Source organism: Trichoderma citrinoviride, assembly GCF_003025115.1.
Source record: "Trichoderma citrinoviride strain TUCIM 6016 unplaced genomic scaffold BBK36scaffold_4, whole genome shotgun sequence".
Taxonomy (NCBI): Eukaryota; Fungi; Ascomycota; class Sordariomycetes; order Hypocreales; family Hypocreaceae; genus Trichoderma; species Trichoderma citrinoviride.
The window spans coordinates 1,568,495-1,587,228 of NW_020194712.1; the positions used below are offsets into that span (position 1 = coordinate 1,568,495).

At 54.7% G+C, this 18,734-nt stretch overlaps 8 protein-coding genes and 1 non-coding gene across 9 annotated transcripts; 4 read left to right on the forward strand and 5 right to left on the reverse strand.

Annotated features, from left to right (window-relative positions):
- Positions 1-436: 436 nt before the first annotated feature.
- BBK36DRAFT_1096366 (Mur ligase) lies at positions 437-1,576 on the forward strand (the record flags this gene model as incomplete). The annotated part of the gene is made up of 1 exon (XM_024889087.1): positions 437-1,576. A coding segment is annotated over one exon (1,140 nt), but the record flags the coding sequence as incomplete, so codon positions are not given.
- A 617-nt stretch (positions 1,577-2,193) lies between these two features.
- BBK36DRAFT_1134881 (FolC bifunctional protein) lies at positions 2,194-4,121 on the reverse strand (the record flags this gene model as incomplete). Its single annotated transcript, XM_024892452.1, has 4 exons — positions 3,980-4,121; positions 3,785-3,919; positions 2,791-3,704; positions 2,194-2,698 (listed from the first exon to the last, which is right to left on the reverse strand). Exons 1-4 carry the CDS (start codon positions 4,031-4,033, stop codon positions 2,194-2,196), a joined length of 1,608 nt encoding a protein of 535 aa, XP_024751568.1. The 5' UTR covers positions 4,034-4,121.
- A 746-nt stretch (positions 4,122-4,867) lies between these two features.
- BBK36DRAFT_49770 (hypothetical protein) lies at positions 4,868-5,950 on the reverse strand (the record flags this gene model as incomplete). Its single annotated transcript, XM_024898162.1, has 1 exon — positions 4,868-5,950. The coding sequence occupies one exon, from the start codon at positions 5,948-5,950 to the stop codon at positions 4,868-4,870; it is 1,083 nt and encodes a 360-aa protein (XP_024751569.1).
- Positions 5,951-6,533: 583 nt separating this feature from the next.
- BBK36DRAFT_1114045 (hypothetical protein) lies at positions 6,534-8,333 on the forward strand (the record flags this gene model as incomplete). The annotated part of the gene is made up of 1 exon (XM_024889978.1): positions 6,534-8,333. One exon carries the CDS (start codon positions 6,534-6,536, stop codon positions 8,331-8,333), a length of 1,800 nt encoding a protein of 599 aa, XP_024751570.1.
- Positions 8,334-8,923: 590 nt separating this feature from the next.
- BBK36DRAFT_t69 lies at positions 8,924-9,012 on the reverse strand. The gene has a single exon. It is a non-coding gene; the product is annotated as a tRNA-Val (tRNA).
- A 461-nt stretch (positions 9,013-9,473) lies between these two features.
- BBK36DRAFT_1195356 (hypothetical protein) lies at positions 9,474-10,496 on the reverse strand (the record flags this gene model as incomplete). Its single annotated transcript, XM_024896891.1, has 2 exons — positions 9,999-10,496; positions 9,474-9,917 (listed from the first exon to the last, which is right to left on the reverse strand). The coding sequence occupies exons 1-2, from the start codon at positions 10,488-10,490 to the stop codon at positions 9,474-9,476; spliced, it is 936 nt and encodes a 311-aa protein (XP_024751571.1). The 5' UTR covers positions 10,491-10,496.
- A 558-nt stretch (positions 10,497-11,054) lies between these two features.
- On the reverse strand, positions 11,055-12,085 carry BBK36DRAFT_157484 (hypothetical protein). The gene is made up of 4 exons (XM_024897662.1): positions 12,020-12,085; positions 11,770-11,945; positions 11,349-11,587; positions 11,055-11,286 (listed from the first exon to the last, which is right to left on the reverse strand). Coding segments are annotated over exons 1-4 (486 nt in total). The 5' UTR covers positions 12,022-12,085; the 3' UTR covers positions 11,055-11,217.
- A 386-nt stretch (positions 12,086-12,471) lies between these two features.
- On the forward strand, positions 12,472-16,827 carry BBK36DRAFT_1195364 (Spc7-domain-containing protein; the record flags this gene model as incomplete). Its single annotated transcript, XM_024896892.1, has 4 exons — positions 12,472-12,678; positions 12,738-14,016; positions 14,068-16,119; positions 16,175-16,827. The coding sequence occupies 4 exons, from the start codon at positions 12,472-12,474 to the stop codon at positions 16,825-16,827; spliced, it is 4,191 nt and encodes a 1,396-aa protein (XP_024751573.1).
- Positions 16,828-17,624: 797 nt separating this feature from the next.
- Positions 17,625-18,388, forward strand: BBK36DRAFT_1114940 (hypothetical protein; the record flags this gene model as incomplete). The annotated part of the gene is made up of 3 exons (XM_024890079.1): positions 17,625-17,644; positions 17,711-17,871; positions 18,000-18,388. 3 exons carry the CDS (start codon positions 17,625-17,627, stop codon positions 18,386-18,388), a joined length of 570 nt encoding a protein of 189 aa, XP_024751574.1.
- Positions 18,389-18,734: the final 346 nt, after the last annotated feature.

An 18,734-nucleotide genomic window follows, 5' to 3' on the forward strand; every position in this document is an offset into this window, starting at 1 on the left:
TCATCTTTGTCAAGAGAGTCATAACTAAGTTCTAGTTTTACAATGAAAATGAGTACAAGTATTCAGACAAACATGGATGTTTGTTGAAGGTATATTTTTGTTCTTGACACTCAATTTCTCTAGGTATGCAGTCTCGTCTTCTTTTGTTACTCAAGTAGGTAGTAGTAAAAAAGCCTGGAAAGAATACGCCTTTCATCCACCTTATTGTGCACTCTTCAACTACACAATACATACCATCCATGAGAGAGGATGGCGCCCCACCATGTGACTTGTCAGACGGCTCTGATCTTAGCCAACTGAGATCGAATTATTCATGCTCCTTCACACGCAGTACATCAAAAAGCGCCGTCTCTGCCTGACATTGAGAATCATGACATGACATGACTTGACATACTCCTCATCTGTTCCTCCACCTCAATTCGCTCACACCCAGAATATGAGCACCAGGATCGCCCTCAAGGCGCGCTTCCCGGTGTCTCGTCTATTCCACTCACCAATCAACCGTTCTCTTCGATCATCATCATCATCATCATCATCATCATCGTTCAGCACAATGGCCCGATCCTACGACGAAGCCCTCTCCAAGCTCGCCCTCCTGCAATCCAACCGCATCATCACAAGCCTCTTCGAGTCCAAGTCCCCCGCCAAGAACAAGCCCGCCCAGGACCTCAATGCCGCCGCCATCCCCGAAATGCTCGAGTGGCTCCGGCGGGCAGGCTACTCGCAGCAAGACCTCGCCCGCATGCGGCACATCCACGTCTCCGGCACCAAAGGAAAAGGCTCGGTGTGCGCGTACGCGACGGCGATGCTGGCAAAGTACCGCGTGGTGGGAACGTACACGAGCCCGCACCTCGTCCACGTGCGGGAGCGCATCGCCATCAACGGGGAGCCCGTTTCGCGGGAGGAGTTTGCGGCCGCCTTCTTCGAGATATGGGATCGGCTCACGGAGGCTGCGGTGAAGGCGGGCGTGCCGGAGGCCGATGCGCAGGGGCCGGCGTCGAAGCCCTTTTATTTCCGGTTCCTGACGATCATGGCGTGGCACATCTTCCTGAAGAGGGGGGTCAGGGATGTTGTGATTGAGTGCGGGATCGGGGGCGAGTACGACTCGACGAATGTGCTGCCGAGGGAGGCCGTTTCGGCGGCGGTGGTTGCGCAGCTTGGGATCGATCATGTTGCCATGCTGGGGGACACGGTGGAGAAGATTGCGTGGCACAAGGCGGGGATACTGAAGGCTGGCGTGAAGGGGTTTACGATCAAGTTGAAGGATCAGCCGGGCGTGATGGAGGTGCTGAGGAAGAGGGCGGCGGAGAAGGGCGCGGTGCTGGTGGAGGTTGACGAGGAGGAGGTGGAGAGATGGGGAGGTGTGGAGGGACGTTTGAAGGGGGATTTCCAGAAGAGGAACCAGGCGCTGGCCGTGTTGGCGGTGCGGGAGCATCTTGGCTTGATGGGAGGGGGTGATAAGCAGCCGCTGGAAGATATCCCACGGGAAATGGTTGAGGGCTTGCGGGCGGCGAGGCTGAGGGGGAGATGCGAGGTTGTGGACGACGGGGAGGCGGAGTGGCTTTTGGACGGAGCGCATACGAAGGAGAGCCTGGAGGAGGTGGCCAAGTGGGCGATGCAGCAGCAGCAGCAGCAGCAGCAGCTTCGTCCAAGTGCAGACGAACAACCGTTGGTTTTGATTTTCAACCAGCAGGAGAGAAACATTGCGCAGCTCCTGGAGGGCTTCGTGGCGGCGTGCAGGAGGGAAGCCGGGAGGGAGGAGGAGGAGGAGGAAGCCGTCTTTCGCTATGCGCTGTTTACGCGGAATGAAATTGCGAGGCCGGGTGCTGGGGAGGAGGGGAGGGATGTGCTTGTGCAGGAGCAGGCGGCGGAGAGGATGCGTGGTTTGATGCCCGGGTGCGAGGTCAGGGTGCTCGATAACACCACGGATGCGGTGGCGGAGGCGAGGAGGCTTGTCAAGGGACGGGATGGGGAGGGCAAGGGGAAGATTGTGGTGACGGGCAGCTTGCATCTCGTGGGGAGCATATTGCAGGTTCTGGAGCCGTGAATGTGTTGAATTTTAGAAAGAAAAAAAAAGAAAGGCTCTAATGCAGTTGAATCTATATGATACCCACGCTTTGAATGACCTAGTATTACCATCCCACCCCTACTCCATTTCCATACCAGTCCAAACCATTGACGCCCCCCCTCCCTTTACAAAGCATCCGTCTCCTCAAGAATCCCCAACGCGCCCCCCACGAGATGCAAACTCCCCGTAACATACACCAGCACCTTGCTGTCCTTGTCCTCTCCCGCTGCAGCCTCAGCCTCAGGCAAAGAGCTCCTGGCCACCTCGCGCGCGTAGTTCAGCGCGTCCTCGATGGTCGGCAGGACGACGACCTTGGCCTGGGGATCGATGGCGGACCACTTGTCGGCAAAGGCGCGCTGGACGGTGAGCTTGTCGACCTCGGCGGGGTCGATGGTGTTGTTGACGAAGTCGCGCTTGTAGCCGGTCTGGGCGTAGGTGACGTTTGTGCAGAAGACGACGTGGTCAAAGGCCGGTCTGTCTTGCTGCTGCTGCTGTTGTTGTTCGTTGGAAGCGGAGGCGGAGGCGGAGGAGGAGGTGTTGAGGGCTTTGAGGGTGGTGCAGATGGGTTGGAGGAAGTCGATTGCTTCAATGCGGCCTTGCTGATTGAAGATCATGACTCTGGGGCCGGTCCTGTTTGGGGGGGCAATGTTTAGTATGATTGTTTATGGTTCTCAGCTTATCGTATAGAATCGGAGAGTCAGTGTGAGTTGGTGGAAACTTACCGGCCGGCGATTTCGCTGGCGAACCACTTGGACGACATCTTCAGGCTGTCTGCCGTGTGCGCGCCGTCGAGGTGCCAGATGACATTCTTCTCCTGCTTGACCTCGCATCGGCCCCTGAAGACGCACTTTTCCAGGCCGTCGACGAATTCCTGCGGGAGCTTCTCTTGGGGAAGCTTCTCCTTGAGGAGGCCGAGCTTCGTCAGGACCGTCTCGGCGAGCGCAATGGCCAGCGTCGCGTTCTTCTTCTGAAAGACTGCGTTGGGCCTGATCTTGACGCCCTCGAGCCGAGGATCAATCTTCAAGACCTTGAGGTCGACGTTCTTCTCCTTGGCGCGGTTGAGCAGCACTTGCTTCGCGCCGGGGAGCTGCTCGATGGTGAAGGCCGGGCAGCCCGTCTTCATGATGCCGGCCTTGTGCCAGGCAATCTTCTCGACCGTGTCCCCCAAGATGGCGACGTGGTCGATGCCCAGCGTGCTGATGCCCGACGCCACCGGCTTCTTCACGAGGTTCGTCGAGTCGTACTCGCCCCCGATGCCCGTCTCGTACACGGCCACCTCGACGCCCTCCTGCAGGAACGCGTGCCAGCTCACGAGCGTGAGGTAGCGCGCGTACACGGGCTTGGAGCCAAACGGCGTGTCCTCGTCCGGGGCGTCGCGGGACTCCTCGAGCCGGTCCCAGACCTGGAAGAAGTACTTTGCAAAGAGCTCCTCGGAGATGGGCCGCGAGTCGATGCGGATGCGCTCCCGCACGGCCATGAGGTGAGGCGACGTGAAGAGGCCCGTCTTCCGGGGGCCGCCGCCGCCGTTGGGGCGCTGCTGGTACTGCGACAAGATGGAGTCGACGAAGGCGCAGGTGCTGCCTTTTCCCTTTGTGCCGGCGACGTGGACGATGTTGAGGCGGTCCAGATCCGCGGGCTGTGTGTGTGAAGCGTGTGTGTGTGAGTTTTGAGTTCAGTTTTCCGCTGTGATATGGAGAGATGAGGGTTTGAACAGACTGTGTATCCGATTCGTGTGAGATATGTCCTCATCTTGGCGATGCCCAGGACCGAGTCGGGCAGGATGCCGGCCTTGCGACGGGCTTCAATCACCGCGAACGGCGTCTGGAGCTCGTTGAGCTTGTCAATCGCATCCTGTGTCGATGAGAGGCCCATTAGTCATGACGCTACTATACAGATGAGAAGACAACAGACGAGAGAGAGAGCGAGAGAGAGACATGCATTGTAAGACCTGCCTGAAGACGCCATGCTTCGCGCACCCGAAAGGCTGACGGCTACGTATTTGAACAAGAGGGTCGAAGTCGATGGCCGCGGTGATGCATAACGCATCCGGTCCAGCTAACGTCTTTCTTATATACAGAAGCTGCGCAAACAAGGGGTCCCTGCGGGCGGTTGGCAGGATTTCACCTCATAGGAGAATACTGTAAGAAAAATAGGTAAATAAATTGTTAAGGCGCCCCCTCCCCCACTGTGAGTGAGCAGAGTGAGAAAAAAAAGCGCCGGAATCGGCTTGGAAAGGTGATAAGATGGGATTCTGACAGGATTCAAAGAGGTGGGATTGGTTGAGGTGTGAGGTGTCTGCTGGTTTGTTTCGCTGTTTCGGCGATTTTCTGTTTAGCCTTGTGGAAGATTGGATCTGTGAATTCGGGGTTTCATTTGGTTATTGAGTCTTGTTGTAATCTTGATTCGTTGAATGACGTTGGAAACTTTTTTGAGTGCTTTTGGTTGTGAGAAAAAGACGGTGCCGTTGATGTTAGCATATAGTAGCGTGTTTTTAATCCGGATAGTGTCGGCATCGTCCTTGATGGGATTGTCCAACAAACAGTCAACTCTGTAATGGCTGGCTGTGTCACCTTGCATACTATAAATGTTTTTTTTTTTTTTCTTCTCTAGTATGAAACTGGCTTTCATGTTGAACTAAATCCATTGGACTGTGATGCAAGAGGCATGTCGAGTGTAATGTCGAATCTGGAATGATGGGCCTCATCACTGACGGCAGAACGCTCAACCAACCCGCGCTAACAGGACACGCCTTCATCATCATCATTCATCATCATCATCACGAACCAACCTTCGCCAACTTCAATCCTCACCAAAGCTGATATCCATGTCCAGCTCTCTCCCAACCTTTGCAACAACCAACTTCTTCATCCCCTGCTCCAACCCCTCGAAAAACAGCCCATCATACCGCCTGCCGCTGTCTGCCCAAGCCAAGCGCGACCTCCAGGTTAGCCAGTTGTCCGCCATGGACCCTTCGGGCGCTCGCAGGATCCCCGTCGCAATGTCCACGACCTGCCAGTTGCCCGGGCCCGGCAGCTTGCGCGCGTCGCAGGCGAACAACACCGTTGCGCCGCAGGTGCCGCAGAAGCCGCGCTGGACGCCCGGCGACGAAGCGTGAACCTTGAGGGTCCCGATCTTGAGGTCGCTCTTGATCTCCGGCTCGCAGTACGACAGAGGCAGAAACGCCCAGCCGACGAGGTGCGTGCCGTTGCAGAGGCGGCAGTCGTCGCACAGGTCCCACGAGGCCTTCCACTTGCTGGGGTCGACGGGAGAGACGGCGTTGCGGAGGAGCTCGTGGTCATAGATCTCCTGCGTCGGGCGCCTGATTGTGAAGGACACGCCGCCGCAGTGACACTGAGCTCGCAGCCGGTCTTGTCCGTCTTCGCCGACTTCCGGCTCTGCTCCGACGACCTTGGCTCGAGGATCGTCCTTTGGAGGATTCCAGTCGGGCAGCTCGACGCCGTCATAGTGTGTCAGTGCCTGCGCAAGGCCCTTGTCCTTGGCCGAGTCGCTGAAGACGTGCGTCTTGATCCTGAATTTGTCTGGCCCGTGGTCTTGGAACACCGACGTCGAGAGCGTCCAGCCCTCTCTGTCAAGCGAGACACCGGCAATGTGACACCCGCAGGTCGAGCAGAAGTCGTACGTGCAGTCAGCTCCTCCGATGGCGTAGCTCGTCAGGTTCTTCTCGCTCGAGGGCGCAATGAACTTTGGTTTGAGTCCTTGGTCTTGCGTGCGGAACATGCACGGCGCTCCTGAGGTGTAGCGGCAGACGCTGCAATGGCAGAGGTTGACCCCGAGCGGAAGAGAGGCAACGGGAACATCCACCGTGAAGTGGACAGAGCCGCAGAGGCACTTGGCCTCGAGTGACTTGGTCTCGCCGGCCATTGTGCGAAGAGTTGCGACGAGTTGCGAAGAGTTGTCAAGATGTTGCAAACCGAACAAGCAGCTCTGTGCTTGACTTATATGTGGCTTCCCCTTGTGTAACTCAAAGGCAATGATAAGCAGCTCTGTGCGTCACTTATATGTGATATATTCTATGCAACACCAAGGCGATGATTCACGCTTTACGTATTGGTCCTGATCGTCCATATCTGCCCTCATCCAAGGCTCAACGGGCTTATGTGGGGGTCCCAAGTTGAGTCTCGACAACTCCCCGTAGACCATTCTGATGTTAGAACTGCCAGACTGCCCCGTTTGGCCGTAGGCAACAAGCGGGCAAAGCGCATAAGCTGGACTGCAGAGTTGCTCCGGATGACGCCCGCCTCCACTCGGGCGATACGTGAACGAGGTTACATGGCGGCGATGGAGTTCGGGGTTCAGACGTAGGGCTGGATTAACCGAGGTTCCGCCGGACCGCCCCCATTTTCCATTACACTCACCCAAACTCTCTTATCAAATTTTGCCCTCACCTTGTTTACCTACCTTATTCATCACTTCCAGGTTTGTTGCTCATTCGGCCCAACACGACATGTCGGATGCCAGAGACAGTTTTTCCGACCTTGAGAAGCATCGTCTACGGCTAGAAGAAACCGTTAGCAGCCTGCGGAAAGCGCTGCAGCACTGGCAGACCTGGGATGCCGAGTATGAGGCTCTCAAGGAGGAGGTCGAGGCCGTGAGCGCGGCCGAAGAGCTGCACCGCATCCATGCCGGCTTTGACGGTGAGCTGCTCAAGGGCAAAGAGCTTGACGACATCTTCGGGAAGCCGAGCCTCAAGACCAGGGAGCAGATCGTCAACGTCCTGGACCGCCGCATTGACTACGTCTCCAAAAACATCGAGACGCTGCGGAAACAGCTGGAAACAGCCGAGAACAAGTACGCTGCTGCGACGGTCATCAGCCACCCTGATGCCGCTGACGAAGACGGCCAACCCATCATGGACATTGTCGAGGAACTGGACGAGAATGACAATGTCATCTCTTATCGGGTGAATAAGCCCGGCGAGACCCTGGGGAATGTCGAAGCCCTTCTAAACAAGGCCGGTGTCACAGACGATGCTGAGCCTCAGCCTGAGAAGGAGGCTACGGCATCAAGTAGCACTGTAGACCAGCAAGAACATTCAAAAGCCAAGGATCAGAATGCTGCATCCGTGGCGTCGCCTAAACCGCCTTCTCCCAAACCGGTGAGCGAGGCGAAGAAGACTGTCGCCTTCTCCGACGACACAAAGCCTGCCGAGGAGCCGGAACCCGAAATCTCATGGAGGGCGAAGCGTGTCAAGGAGATTATGGGCACCGCCAAAGAACAAGAGGACATTAGCATGCGAGCTGCTGTTATACCCAAGGATGAGTCACCAGAAGATGCTGCCCTGCGGCAACAGATGCTGCGGTACGGCATGAGCGAAGTGGGAGCCGTCGTTGCCGAACTTGAGCTCGAGGAAGGCGACTCAGATGAAGAGGACGAGCTGGACGAAGACTTTGACGACGAGTATGACGATTACGACGATGAAGAAGATGAGGAAGATCAATACGGACGCTATCAAGGTAGCGTTGTCACAGACAAGTATCGTCGACGGATGCTTCAGCTGGAGGAGAAGCTTGGAATCAAGTCACATTCCTCCAAGACAGCCCAGCCCAAACCTGACGAGGACGATTCCAACGACGACGATATTGACGAGGGAATCGGCCGCATCGTTGTCAATCGGGAGGCACGTGCCTCATCTTCATCCACCGCGACGAACGCTGCTCCGCTCAAGTCAAACCTCAAGGAGAGACAAAGTGGCGATTCCGACGCAAAGAAAGGCGTCCGTTTTGCGACAAGCCTTGATATCGCGCCCGAGAAGGAGCTCCCTGCTCCGGTGGTCAGCGAAAAGAAGGATCTTGTTGAGCCTCTTGGCGACATTGTCGAGCGTAGCAGCTCATCAAGACCTAGCAAACAGCAACCAGCCCAACCAGCGAAAAGAGCGTCGCGGTTCAAGAAAGCCAAAGACACCACAGACACAGCAAGCGCTGTTCCCAAGGGACCCCTGGACATTCGGCCAAAGTTTGTGGACGATGCTCCTCTACCGCCGGTGCCTACTGGACCGGAGGGCGTCACAATAGCCGACACACTGGTCGAGCGGGAGTCGACGTCTGCTGCCATTGCCCCTGACGAGGTCAATGATCTCATGACCCACCAGGAGGTGGCCGATGAGTACCAGCGGATGCGCAAGAAGTTCATCCAGCGAGAAGGTGGGTTCCTCAAACCGGACGAGTCTCCCATCAAGCCCGTACGCGACGAGATAGCCGAGCAAACCACCAGCCGGTTCAGAGCTGCGCGGCTCTCGCGTCAGTAGTATGGAGAGGAGGTAGTCGATATACAGTCGATAAATTCTCACCATATGACTGAACCCCTTCCCCCCTTTTGACCCTGGTGATGTTTTGGGAAACATTGCTCCGAAGGGACATGTCCCCGTGATGCTTTTGCTCATCTTGCTTATGAAGTTTACTCCTTGATATCTGGATCTGAACGCTTTCTACAACGAGCATAAAATGGGCTGCAGCTATCCATCTGCTTTCCCATCTCGATTCGATCCGAGAATGAGTTTCAGTAGGGTTCTCTGACACCATTACCCGACTTGGCAGTCTCCATGGTTCTGGTGATTCGTTAGGCTCTACACATTTCTTCGCTGTGAATTTGGCTTCAGTATTCCGTACAGGTAGTATATAGGTTGGTTACCTTGCGCGGAGCAGGTCTCATTTAAATCGACACACCTTCACACTCAAGAACATGCCCTTTCTTCGCCTCATGTGATGATGCATTTGACCAGCTCACTGCTTACTCTCTTGACTCACGTCGTTGGCGAATAAATACCAAAAAAGAGAAAAGTAAGGAAAAAAGTTGGGAAGAGGAGAGAGAAGTAGTGGGAAAGGGGCAAAAAATGAGTGATTCCGCCCGGGCTCGAACCGGGGACCTTTTCGGTGGTGTCAACTGAACTGTTAACGAAATGTCATAACCAACTAGACCACGGAACCAGATGTTTTTCGATGCTAGCTGAACGGCTCTCAGAAGTCTATCAGCCTTTTGCGCACTTGCTGTTAAAACGCTGCCTTTTTTTCTTATTCGTGATTCGAGGATCAAACTTCACTTCGTCTATCTAACCTGAGCACATCTGTCGAGTTCGAGCAATGATACCTTGAGAAATGAACTAATTACTACCCCCATGATAAGAGTTCTGTCATTGTCAAGCCGTGATGGCCCTCGTCGTCTATAATGATGATTTAATACATGAGTATATCCCACCCCACGCTCAATATGCCGTAGTTTACATTCGACCCCCCCGGTATCAAATGACCCCCGAAAATCAAGAACCGCAAGTCATGGCTGATATGAGTTGCCATAGAGCACGCGCATAACCCATACAAATATGTTGAATCCAAACCAAAAGGGAAAAAAAGAAAACGAAAAGAAAAAACACCATCATCGCAAACCCATATCACTTCCCCCTGCTAAACAGCGCAGCAAGCGTATCCGAAAACGTCGCCTGCCCTTCCGCCCTCCGGACCTCCCTCTCCTCCCTCTTGGCGTCCCAAATCTTCTTGACGTTGCGCGCCACGTCCGCCTTGGCCTGCAGATCCGCCCGCAGCGCCGCCTCCTCCGCCGCCCTCTCCTCCTCGGGCAGCTGGTCCAGCTTCTCCTTCCACTGCTTCTGGAGCTCTTCGGAGGGCTTGACGGCGGGCGTTGTTGCTGGGGCGCTGCTTGGCTTGGGGAGGGACGGGTCAAAGGCCGGGATGAGGGTGCCGTTCTCCTTGGCCTTCTCGACCTCGGCCTCGTGCTGGAGCATGCGCTGGAAGAGCGCGTCGGCGTGGAGCTGGATGTCTTCGTCGACTTCTGCCGGGCGGCCCGCTACTGATCCGTACCCCAGCGCTCTCAAGAACCTCTGTAGAAAGTAATTGTTAGCATCTGGTCCCCCTTGCAAATTGAGAATGGGCAAAGAAAGGAAAGGGAGCGGGCCTCATACAGATTGCATCGTGTAGCACCTCTCGAACCGCCGCACCTGATGCCGGCACATCTGCAGCTGGTCCTCCCAGCTGCCGCTCTTCATGCAGTTGATCCACTCCTCCTGCTGCGGCGCGCAGTTCTCGAGCCCAGCCCTCGCAATCGCCGCCTTGCGCTCCTTGTACCCCTCCAGCACGGACATGAGCTTGTCGTGGTCCGACGACGTCTCCTCCTCGACCTCTGCTAGCGGCCGGTAGTTCTTCCACAGGTGCGCGTACCGCCCGTCTTGGTAGAGGCTCGCTGAGGGGACCGGCGCCGGCTCCGGCTTCGTCTTTGTCTCTGGCGCTGGGGGAGCATCTTGCTGCTGTGATGAGTCTGGTGATGATGCCGCCGCTCGCTGGTTGGGGATGTATTTGACGGGGGATTCCTTTTCGAGAAACTCGCGGAGCTTGGGGTCCAGCTTGCCGAGGGGATTCGGGGCGTCGCCGCCAAAGATTGAAGGTAGCCAGCCCATGGTGAAGAATGTGCGATCAAGTCGAAGCCGTGGACGGCGACCCAAGGGAAGGGGGTATCGGGGTCTTTATCCAGGAAGCCAAAAGGGATCGGGTGGCTCTCTGACGTCCCCCAACAGAATGGGATCGGAGGATGCCTTTTGACAAGGGTGCGAATATTACATAATGCGGGCGGTGAGATGCACTGTGTGCAGTTTTATGGAGCTGTGCGCGTGAACAGGAGGACTGTATGTCAACCTGCATTATCCCATGCATTTGCGTGCTACTGTAATGTTCAGAAATGAGAAGAATGATAAGACATGATAGACATCATCTCACGCTGAGAGTTGAATACTGTCTATCATCATCTAACGTTGTTACATGATCTCAGCATCCATCTGTATGAAGGTTGATGCCGGCCTCACACGCTATCCTCGTCGAGCAGTCACTTTCCATCACTGTAGCCAAAAATCTCCGCAGATGTTTAGACGTAGATTTTTTATTCATTCATCACCTGAGGGCCTCATCGTCAAGATGTCCTTTGCATCGCGGTCCAAGATGGGGAATCGAATTAAGCGTCGTAAACAGCCCTGAGACGTCGAGATCGTGGTCATGAATCCTTTTTATATTCACGATTGCGTCTACAACTCATTTTGTAAAGCAACTTCCCATGCCGACCCTCCAGCGGGGATAACTTATTTTCCCCCCTGATGTTTATCACGCCAAAAATGCCAGTTAGAGAAACCCAATTTAGAACTTGGTGAACGACTTAACCGCCTTGCCAGTTCGGGGCAGAACGCGCAGGACGTTGAAGCGGATCTGAGGGATGACATGTCAGTATCTAGTCACATCGTCGGTGCCGGAATAAGAGACAAACGTACAGTCTTGCTGAGAGGCCTGCACTGGCCAACGGTAACCTGGTCACCCTCCTCGACACGGAAAGCAGGAGAGACGTGGGCGGCGAGGTTCTTGTGTCGCTTCTCGTAACGAGAGTACTTGGGGATGTAGTGGAGGTACTCTCTTCGGATGATGACGGTTCGGTGCATCTTGGTGGAAACGACGGTGCCGGTCAGGATACGGCCACGGATGGAGACGAGACCGGTGAAGGGGCACTTCTTGTCTGTAGTTCATCAAGGTCAGCAACTCCGTCTCCGTCGACAATTCAACGTTCGTGTCCATCTCGTCCTCGTCGCGTCGATCGAGTCTTGCGTCCGTCCATGTCTGTCCACCAATCTTCTCGTTTCTTCCCATTTTGCCGATTCTCGAAATCCGTCCCAACTCTCGCCGTTGCTTCGCACGTACCGATGTAGCTGCCCTCAATGGCGGTCTTGGGGGTACGGAAACCCAGACCAACATCCTTGTACCATCGTCGTCCGCCCTTGCCCGGTCTGGTGCTCTTGGTCTTGATCTTGGAGTTCAAGAAGATGTGAGGCTGCTTCTGGAAAGCACGCTCCGACTGGACGGTCAATTCGGTGGCCCTGGTGCGACTGTTAGCAAAACGCAATCCTCGTCGACAGGTCGATATGGCGCAGCGCCGGCGGGCAGAACTGACATCTTGAATTATCCTGCTCCGGAGAGGTACCGTAACTGAGGGCGTATCGTAGAGGGTGGGAAGACTGATGGCGATGGTTTTGCACAGGATGGAGGAGTAGGGCAACGGCGCACTTTTTCGGGCCACTTTCCCACCTTAGGGCTTGCAAAATTTAGATTGGCTGATTAGGCGAATCAAATAATGGGGCGGGTGCGTTATCGGCACGTGATGGTGCTCTCCCTCAGCGACTACCGATTGATGGCACGTGACTTGCTTCAAGATGGATTTGGGTTGGCCTCAGTCTCCACTCTCTGTGGCTCACCAAAATGTGGCTAAGCTCAGTCGAGGTACGTACCGTTACCCCCCAAGGTGGAACTGGAAGTAAACAAACGCGGTCATCGGGTGCTTTTCGATTGTCCAAGTCGGAACTCCTGCCTCGGACTGTCGTGACGGAACCACGATAACGATCCAGAATGCCTGCGCATGGCGAGTCCACCATGCCGACCACGCGCCGGACGAGGAAATCAATCGGCGTACACACAGAGCTCTCGAACTCACACAAGGAAAATGCTACAATCGACGTCGGCCAGTCAATGGCTGCGAGTCGCAAGTCACGGAGCAAGAGCATCGGCCCTGGCGGGCTGGATGCGCTCAGGCAGGGGAATGGCAACAGGCGCGCGGTATGGAGAAAGCTTCTTTCTGACGCGGAAGCTCATGCGGTTGCTGAACTCTCACATAGTCTCTTGCGGCGCCGTCCAAGCTCCCTCGCTCGATTCTCAAGCCCACGATTTCTCCTCTACCCGAAATCCCACCGTTGAAATCGAAGCTGCCGAGAAAATCAGTAGGCGCGTCAACATCCAGCCAGCCCGAGGAGGAGTCAAGCGGGTCCAAAGTCGCCGTGCGGACAGAGGAGGAGCAACAAGCTGCAGCAAGGGAGAGAGAAGAGCGGGAGAGGCGAGATGCTCGTCGCAAGTCACTGGCCAATCGCAGAGTCTCGTTTGCGGCAGAGGCGACATTGCACACCTTCCATGAGGTGGAATATATGCAGTCTAAAAACTCTACAGAGTCGAGGAGGAAATCAGGCTCAGGAGCGAGCACCCGAAGTGCGGGCGGCCAGACCGCCGCCGCCGAGGATCAAAGCACGCAAGGGAAGAGAAGCTCGCTTGGTGGACAGAGTCAAATCCAAAGCCAAGATGAGAATAGTACCTCGGTTATATATAGCTCGGATTCCGAGCCCGCTGATGCGGTGGAGGAGATACCCACGGATGAAGAGGTGGTGGAGGAGGAAGAAAACTCCAACAGCGATTCTGACGACGGCACGACGATGAGCCTTGAGACAGAAGACGTGACAGGTACGACCGTGGCATCTGAAAAGTCCATGGAAGACGTGGACGAAGATTCCTCCACACTTGACGAGGCTCTTCGCATGGCTGCCCGCCGTGCAGCTACCCAGCAACTCGGAGAGGATTCTGACGATGGCGAAGAGATTATACCCTCATTTGGTTGGGCGAGAAAAGCAAACCCACAGCCCGCAGCTAGCGGGAACAAGGAGTCTGCAAAATCACCGGTGGATCAAGGCGCCGATAACAACACAGAGATGGACATGGACATGGATATGGACATGGATATAACGCAAGCCGTGGGAAAGATCATCAAGCCTTCTGGACCAGGTGAAAGCGAGAGAGAGGCAGAGGCAGAGGCAGAAGTCTCCATGGACGTCACTCGTGCATGGGGTGGCATCATCTCGAACGGGAGACCCAATGATGCACCATCAGATTCTGGTGAGATGGAAGATGCCACGATGGACTTAACGACTGCGGTTGGAGGCATACATTACCCTGAGCTGCCAGATGGTGACACAGACTTCGACGAGAACGAAGATATGTCAATGGAGCTCACCAGTGTCATGGGAGGCCTGTTGACTCGCCGACAACAGGAGCAGAATGAGGCCGCTCGACGCCAAACACTGAACCAGACTGCGAAGCTAGGCGATGATGCCACCATGGACATGACTGTTGGTTTTGGAAACATTCTCTCTGGTGCCAACCAGAGCTTAGCCAACAACGAAGACGGACTCGCCGATGCTGATGGCGATGGTGATGCGACAACGGGCATGGACATAACCACAGCCCTGGGCGGCATCATCAAGAACACCTCGCAGGCTTTTAGAAGGAGCCTCTTTGGGTCTCGGACAGAGCATTCGGAGACCCCCCCGCAATCAACATCGGCAGCCGCATCGCAACCGCCCCCTGATCAAAGCACTCCTCTTGCAAAGACAGCGTCGCGAAGGTCTAAATCGCCAGGTTCTGCATTGCAGGCTGTGCAAGAAAGGGCGCCTCAACTTGCGACGCCTCAAGCAGTCAGGGAGCCCCTAATAGATGTCTCAACGACACCGCCAACGCCCAACTTCCTGACTACACCAAAATCATCTACGACGCCGAAAACTCCAGCATCCAAAGCTTCTACAACCCCTCGGCAGGCCTCATCGTCGAAGAAGACGCGAACACCGACATCGCAGAGCCGAACTCTCCGATCAGCGACCAGAAAACCCCCATCGCAGAGCGCAAGTCGAACGCCCTCACCCGCGAAAGCAACTCCAAAGAGCAGCACAAAATCAACACAGCGGGATGTCTCTACGCCTCGAAAACTCTCTGGGGTTGGTGCAGACAGGCCTGGCCTGGGATCGCCCCAAGTTGCGGCCATCTTCAACCGTCGTGAGTCTTTGACTGAATCAACGAGCTTGTTCATTCCGGGAAAACGGGCTGTTGCTTTCAGCGACCCCAAGGTCTTTGCACAAGAACTTGATCAGGAAAGCGACGAAGGAACTCGGCGGAAATCCGACGGTCGAGACGCTACACTCAACCTTAGAGAGATGATTGAGAGTATGAGTCCCAAGCGAAACCCGCTCAGAGGCCGAAAGAGCCTCCACGTCGGCAGCGCCAGGGGTCTCCTGGGTAAGCGACCCGCTGAACTGGACGAGGAAGCGGAAGCCGAAGAGAATGACGGCGTCAAGAGGTTGAAGGGTCGTCAGGGCAGCCCTGTCAAGAATGTGAGGCTGCAGCAGCCGCCTTCGAAAGAAGAGACAACCGGCAGGCTGAGAAGATCAACCCGATTAAGTTTCGATTTTTCCGGCAAAACGTCCCAATCTGCGCAGTCATCTCCATTGAAGGGTAGCGGTAGTGCCACCTTATTGAGCCAGAAGTTCTCCAGGGCTGGAAAAGATAACCAAACGGTCCACGATGTGCAAATACACCAGCCGTTGGAGAACAACGACTCTCAACCTTTGGAGACAGTCGAAGAGCATCAGATGCACCTCCAGGATTTCTTGAACTTGACCTCGATTCGCTTCATGGAGCTAAACACGACAAAGAGGCGCCACACAATCGCCCCGAGAACATCACAGAGCGGCATTCTACCTGAAGGAGAAGATGACCGGTCTCTGGAGCGATGTGTGGTGGCGGGCGCTTGTACTGTGCCCATGCTAGAACTGTATCAGCATTCCTGCCGAGAGTTGAAAAAGTACATCTCCGAGGGACGAAGAATTGTCAAAGAGATTGAGACGGAGACGTTTGAAGAAAACCCCCCTCTGTTTCAAGAATATCTATCCGCGACTCCCGAAGTCAAGGCATTGATGGACAATCAGTTTAAGAACGTCAGGACTCATGCCCGTCACCTTAGCAAGGCGATGTGGTATGAATGGAGGATGAAGCTGCAGGACGGACTGAACGAAGGCCTCATCAGCATCTCTGACGGCATGAAGGATGATCTCAAGTTGATCGAGGAGCAAGAGAAGCTTTTAAAGAGCGTGATGCCCAGCCTTGTGAGCCGCTACGAATCACTGTTGGAAGAAAGCAGCAGCCTCGAAGAAGCTGCCAAGGAACTTGCCGACTGTGACCCCGCTGAACTCCAGGCGGCCCGAGAAGAATTGACCAGCCTGGACGATGATATTGCTCAGAAGAAGAAGCTTATTGCCAAGCTTCGACAGGAGTTTGATGCCTCGGCAGCTGACGTGGAGGAATTGACAGCACGGAAGGCGCAATGTCTTGTTGAGATTCAAGAGTCGGAGCGGATCAGAGAAGAGTGCCGTGGCTGGACCAGCACCGAGGTGAACAATCTCAAAGGTACAGTTGTCGTCATCATTGTCATTCTTGACAGCAAGCTAACAGCCAATGACAGCGCGGGTAGAGGCCATTGAGAAGGAGTACGGATGGGCCGTAACGGGCATCTCAGGCTCAACGCTGTCGATGACATACAGGCGTGAGATTGAGCTCGTCCTGGACATTACATCCTTCCAACCGAAGCAGCCAAACTCGCCCATTGACCTGTGGTACATTGCCGACAGCCGCGCGATCAATCCTCTGCCGAGAACTGCGGAAAAGGAATTCCTCTTACAATGCATTCGGGAACATATTCGAGCGATGTCACAGAGCCGCACGAAGCTGTCTCACCTCCTCAGCGTGGTGAAGGCCGCCTGGGACAAATCGAACTGGATCTCCCGCGAAGTCAGGCGTATCAATGTAATGTTTCCAACAAAGGTCAACAAGACGTCCGACTCCAGTATTGCTGTTACCAGCTCCCTCCTGTTGGCACCTTTGGAAACACGAGTCGAGGTGATATTCAACCTCAAGGGGTCCAGCGGGCCAGAAGGGGTCAATGTGGATGTCTCAACGGATGCCAAGGTCATTTATGGGGAACAATTCAACGTGGGCAAAGTCGGGGAGTTCCTGGGCACCAGGATCGGGAAGAGCGTTGGCGCCGAGGGCGAGCCGTGGAGCGACGTGGTGGTTGAACTGTATGAGAAGCTTATTGCACGGGGGAAGAAGCAGTAGCGGTTTAAGTTGATGCTGTAATGATTCATGATGGGATTTGGGCATATACGGGCTGTTGGATGGCTCGGATTGGCGTTGCTTGGGCATAAGATACCTTGGGCTGATGCTCTGAATGTTGGGTTATCATACAGTTGCGGGACATTGCTGTTAATGTAGCGGTATCAGAATTGTTATTCTATACAGTTATTGGCTCGTTATACCGACGGATGCTTCAAGAATCGATAAAGAAAAGGGCCTACGCAATGTTACGATTGCCAGCTCAAGAGCCGTCTCGCGGTAGAACTTCAACGTCCTTTGTCTTGGGCAAGCTCACGATTCAAACCGCCAAGTTTTAGCGAGATTTAACCAAGTAAGCCGTTTGTACTTGCACCTGCAATGATCGACCCTCCTCCACCGAGTCTCCTATTTTTCATCCAAATTTTTTCATCCAGTTTTTTCCAACTCTCACATCAGATTTTCATATTTTCTCCCCTCTCCTCTCACCGAAATTTGAGTCGACTTCTCCATCACATCTACTTCTCACCCCGTCTCTGGGGTTGTTCATTCCTATTTTCCCCCCCAATCTCCGCATATCGGCCCCCGGTCTGCTAGTGAAGAGGAGTTGCCCAATCTGGCAAACCGCAGCGCATTTGGGCATCCTCTATTTAAGACTTACTCGCCGTCTTTTCATCGACTCCCAAGCAAAGACGACTCAAAACTCTTTTCCTTTTCAAATCCTTTCTCTTTGCAAATTGGTGCCGGCGTTTCGACTAGACGGATAGATTCCTTATTGATTTTTTATTTCCTTCAATTTCATCATGGCATCCTTTTTCCGCTGGTGAGTTTGCCACCGCTCGCTGATCCCTTCTCTCACAAAGACTTGCCTTCTGACAACGGGCATCAGGTACAATGGAAGGCTCGCAGCCCGTCCGTTTCTCACGCAGGGCGTGACGACCGCCGTCCTGTTTGCGACTGGCGACATCACCGCCCAGCAGCTCGTCGAGAAAAGGGGCATCAAGGGCCACGACACCTCGCGAACCAGCCGCATGGCGCTCTATGGTGGATGTAGGTTTTATTTGGCTGCCTAAACCCACATCTCGCCTCTCTCTCCCTTCTCTATCCCACAACCCAAGCCAGCACCACACAGCAGGTCCATTGAAAATTTTTTTGCTCATCCAGCTGACTGTATGTAGGCGTCTTTGGCCCTGTTGCTACGACCTGGCTGGGCTTCCTGGCCCGTCGCGTCCGCCTCAGGAATGCCCGGGTCGAGACCCTGGCGCGCGTGGCGGCTGACCAGCTGCTGTTTGCTCCCGTCATGATCGGAGTCTTCCTCAGCAGCATGGCCACCATGGAGGGCAAGAGCCCCAAGGAGCGCCTTGACCAGACCTGGTGGCCTGCGCTCAAGGCCAACTGGGTGCTGTGGCCGGCCGTCCAGTTCGTCAACTTCACCTTCTTGCCTCTGCAGTACCGTCTGCTCTTTGCCAATGTCATCTCCATTGGCTGGAACAGCTACCTGAGCTGGGTCAACAGCAAGGGCGGCAACAAGGACCACGAGTTGATCGTCGCCGCGCCGGCCACCTAAATTGTGTTCTTTGTTTATTTGCTGGTATAACTGCTGCTTTGACGGTGCTCTTTTCCTTTATTTGATGAAATTTACCTGCGTTAGAGGGAAAAAAAAAGACGAGATACTAGAAGGCCTAGAAGGAATGCTTGCGAAATGCGGTAAAAGGTACAACTCGCGATAATCTCAATGCAATGACGACACAGTGCATCCATTGTACTTTACGGTCTCACCAAGATACTACTCGGTCGGAGGCTTTTGCAAGAAACCCTGTGATGCTCTCTATATCTGTGCAGACGCCAACAAGATGCAGTCAAAGCACTGTCACTGCCCCCCTGTACGTTTGCTGACGTCGATACGGTCTTAT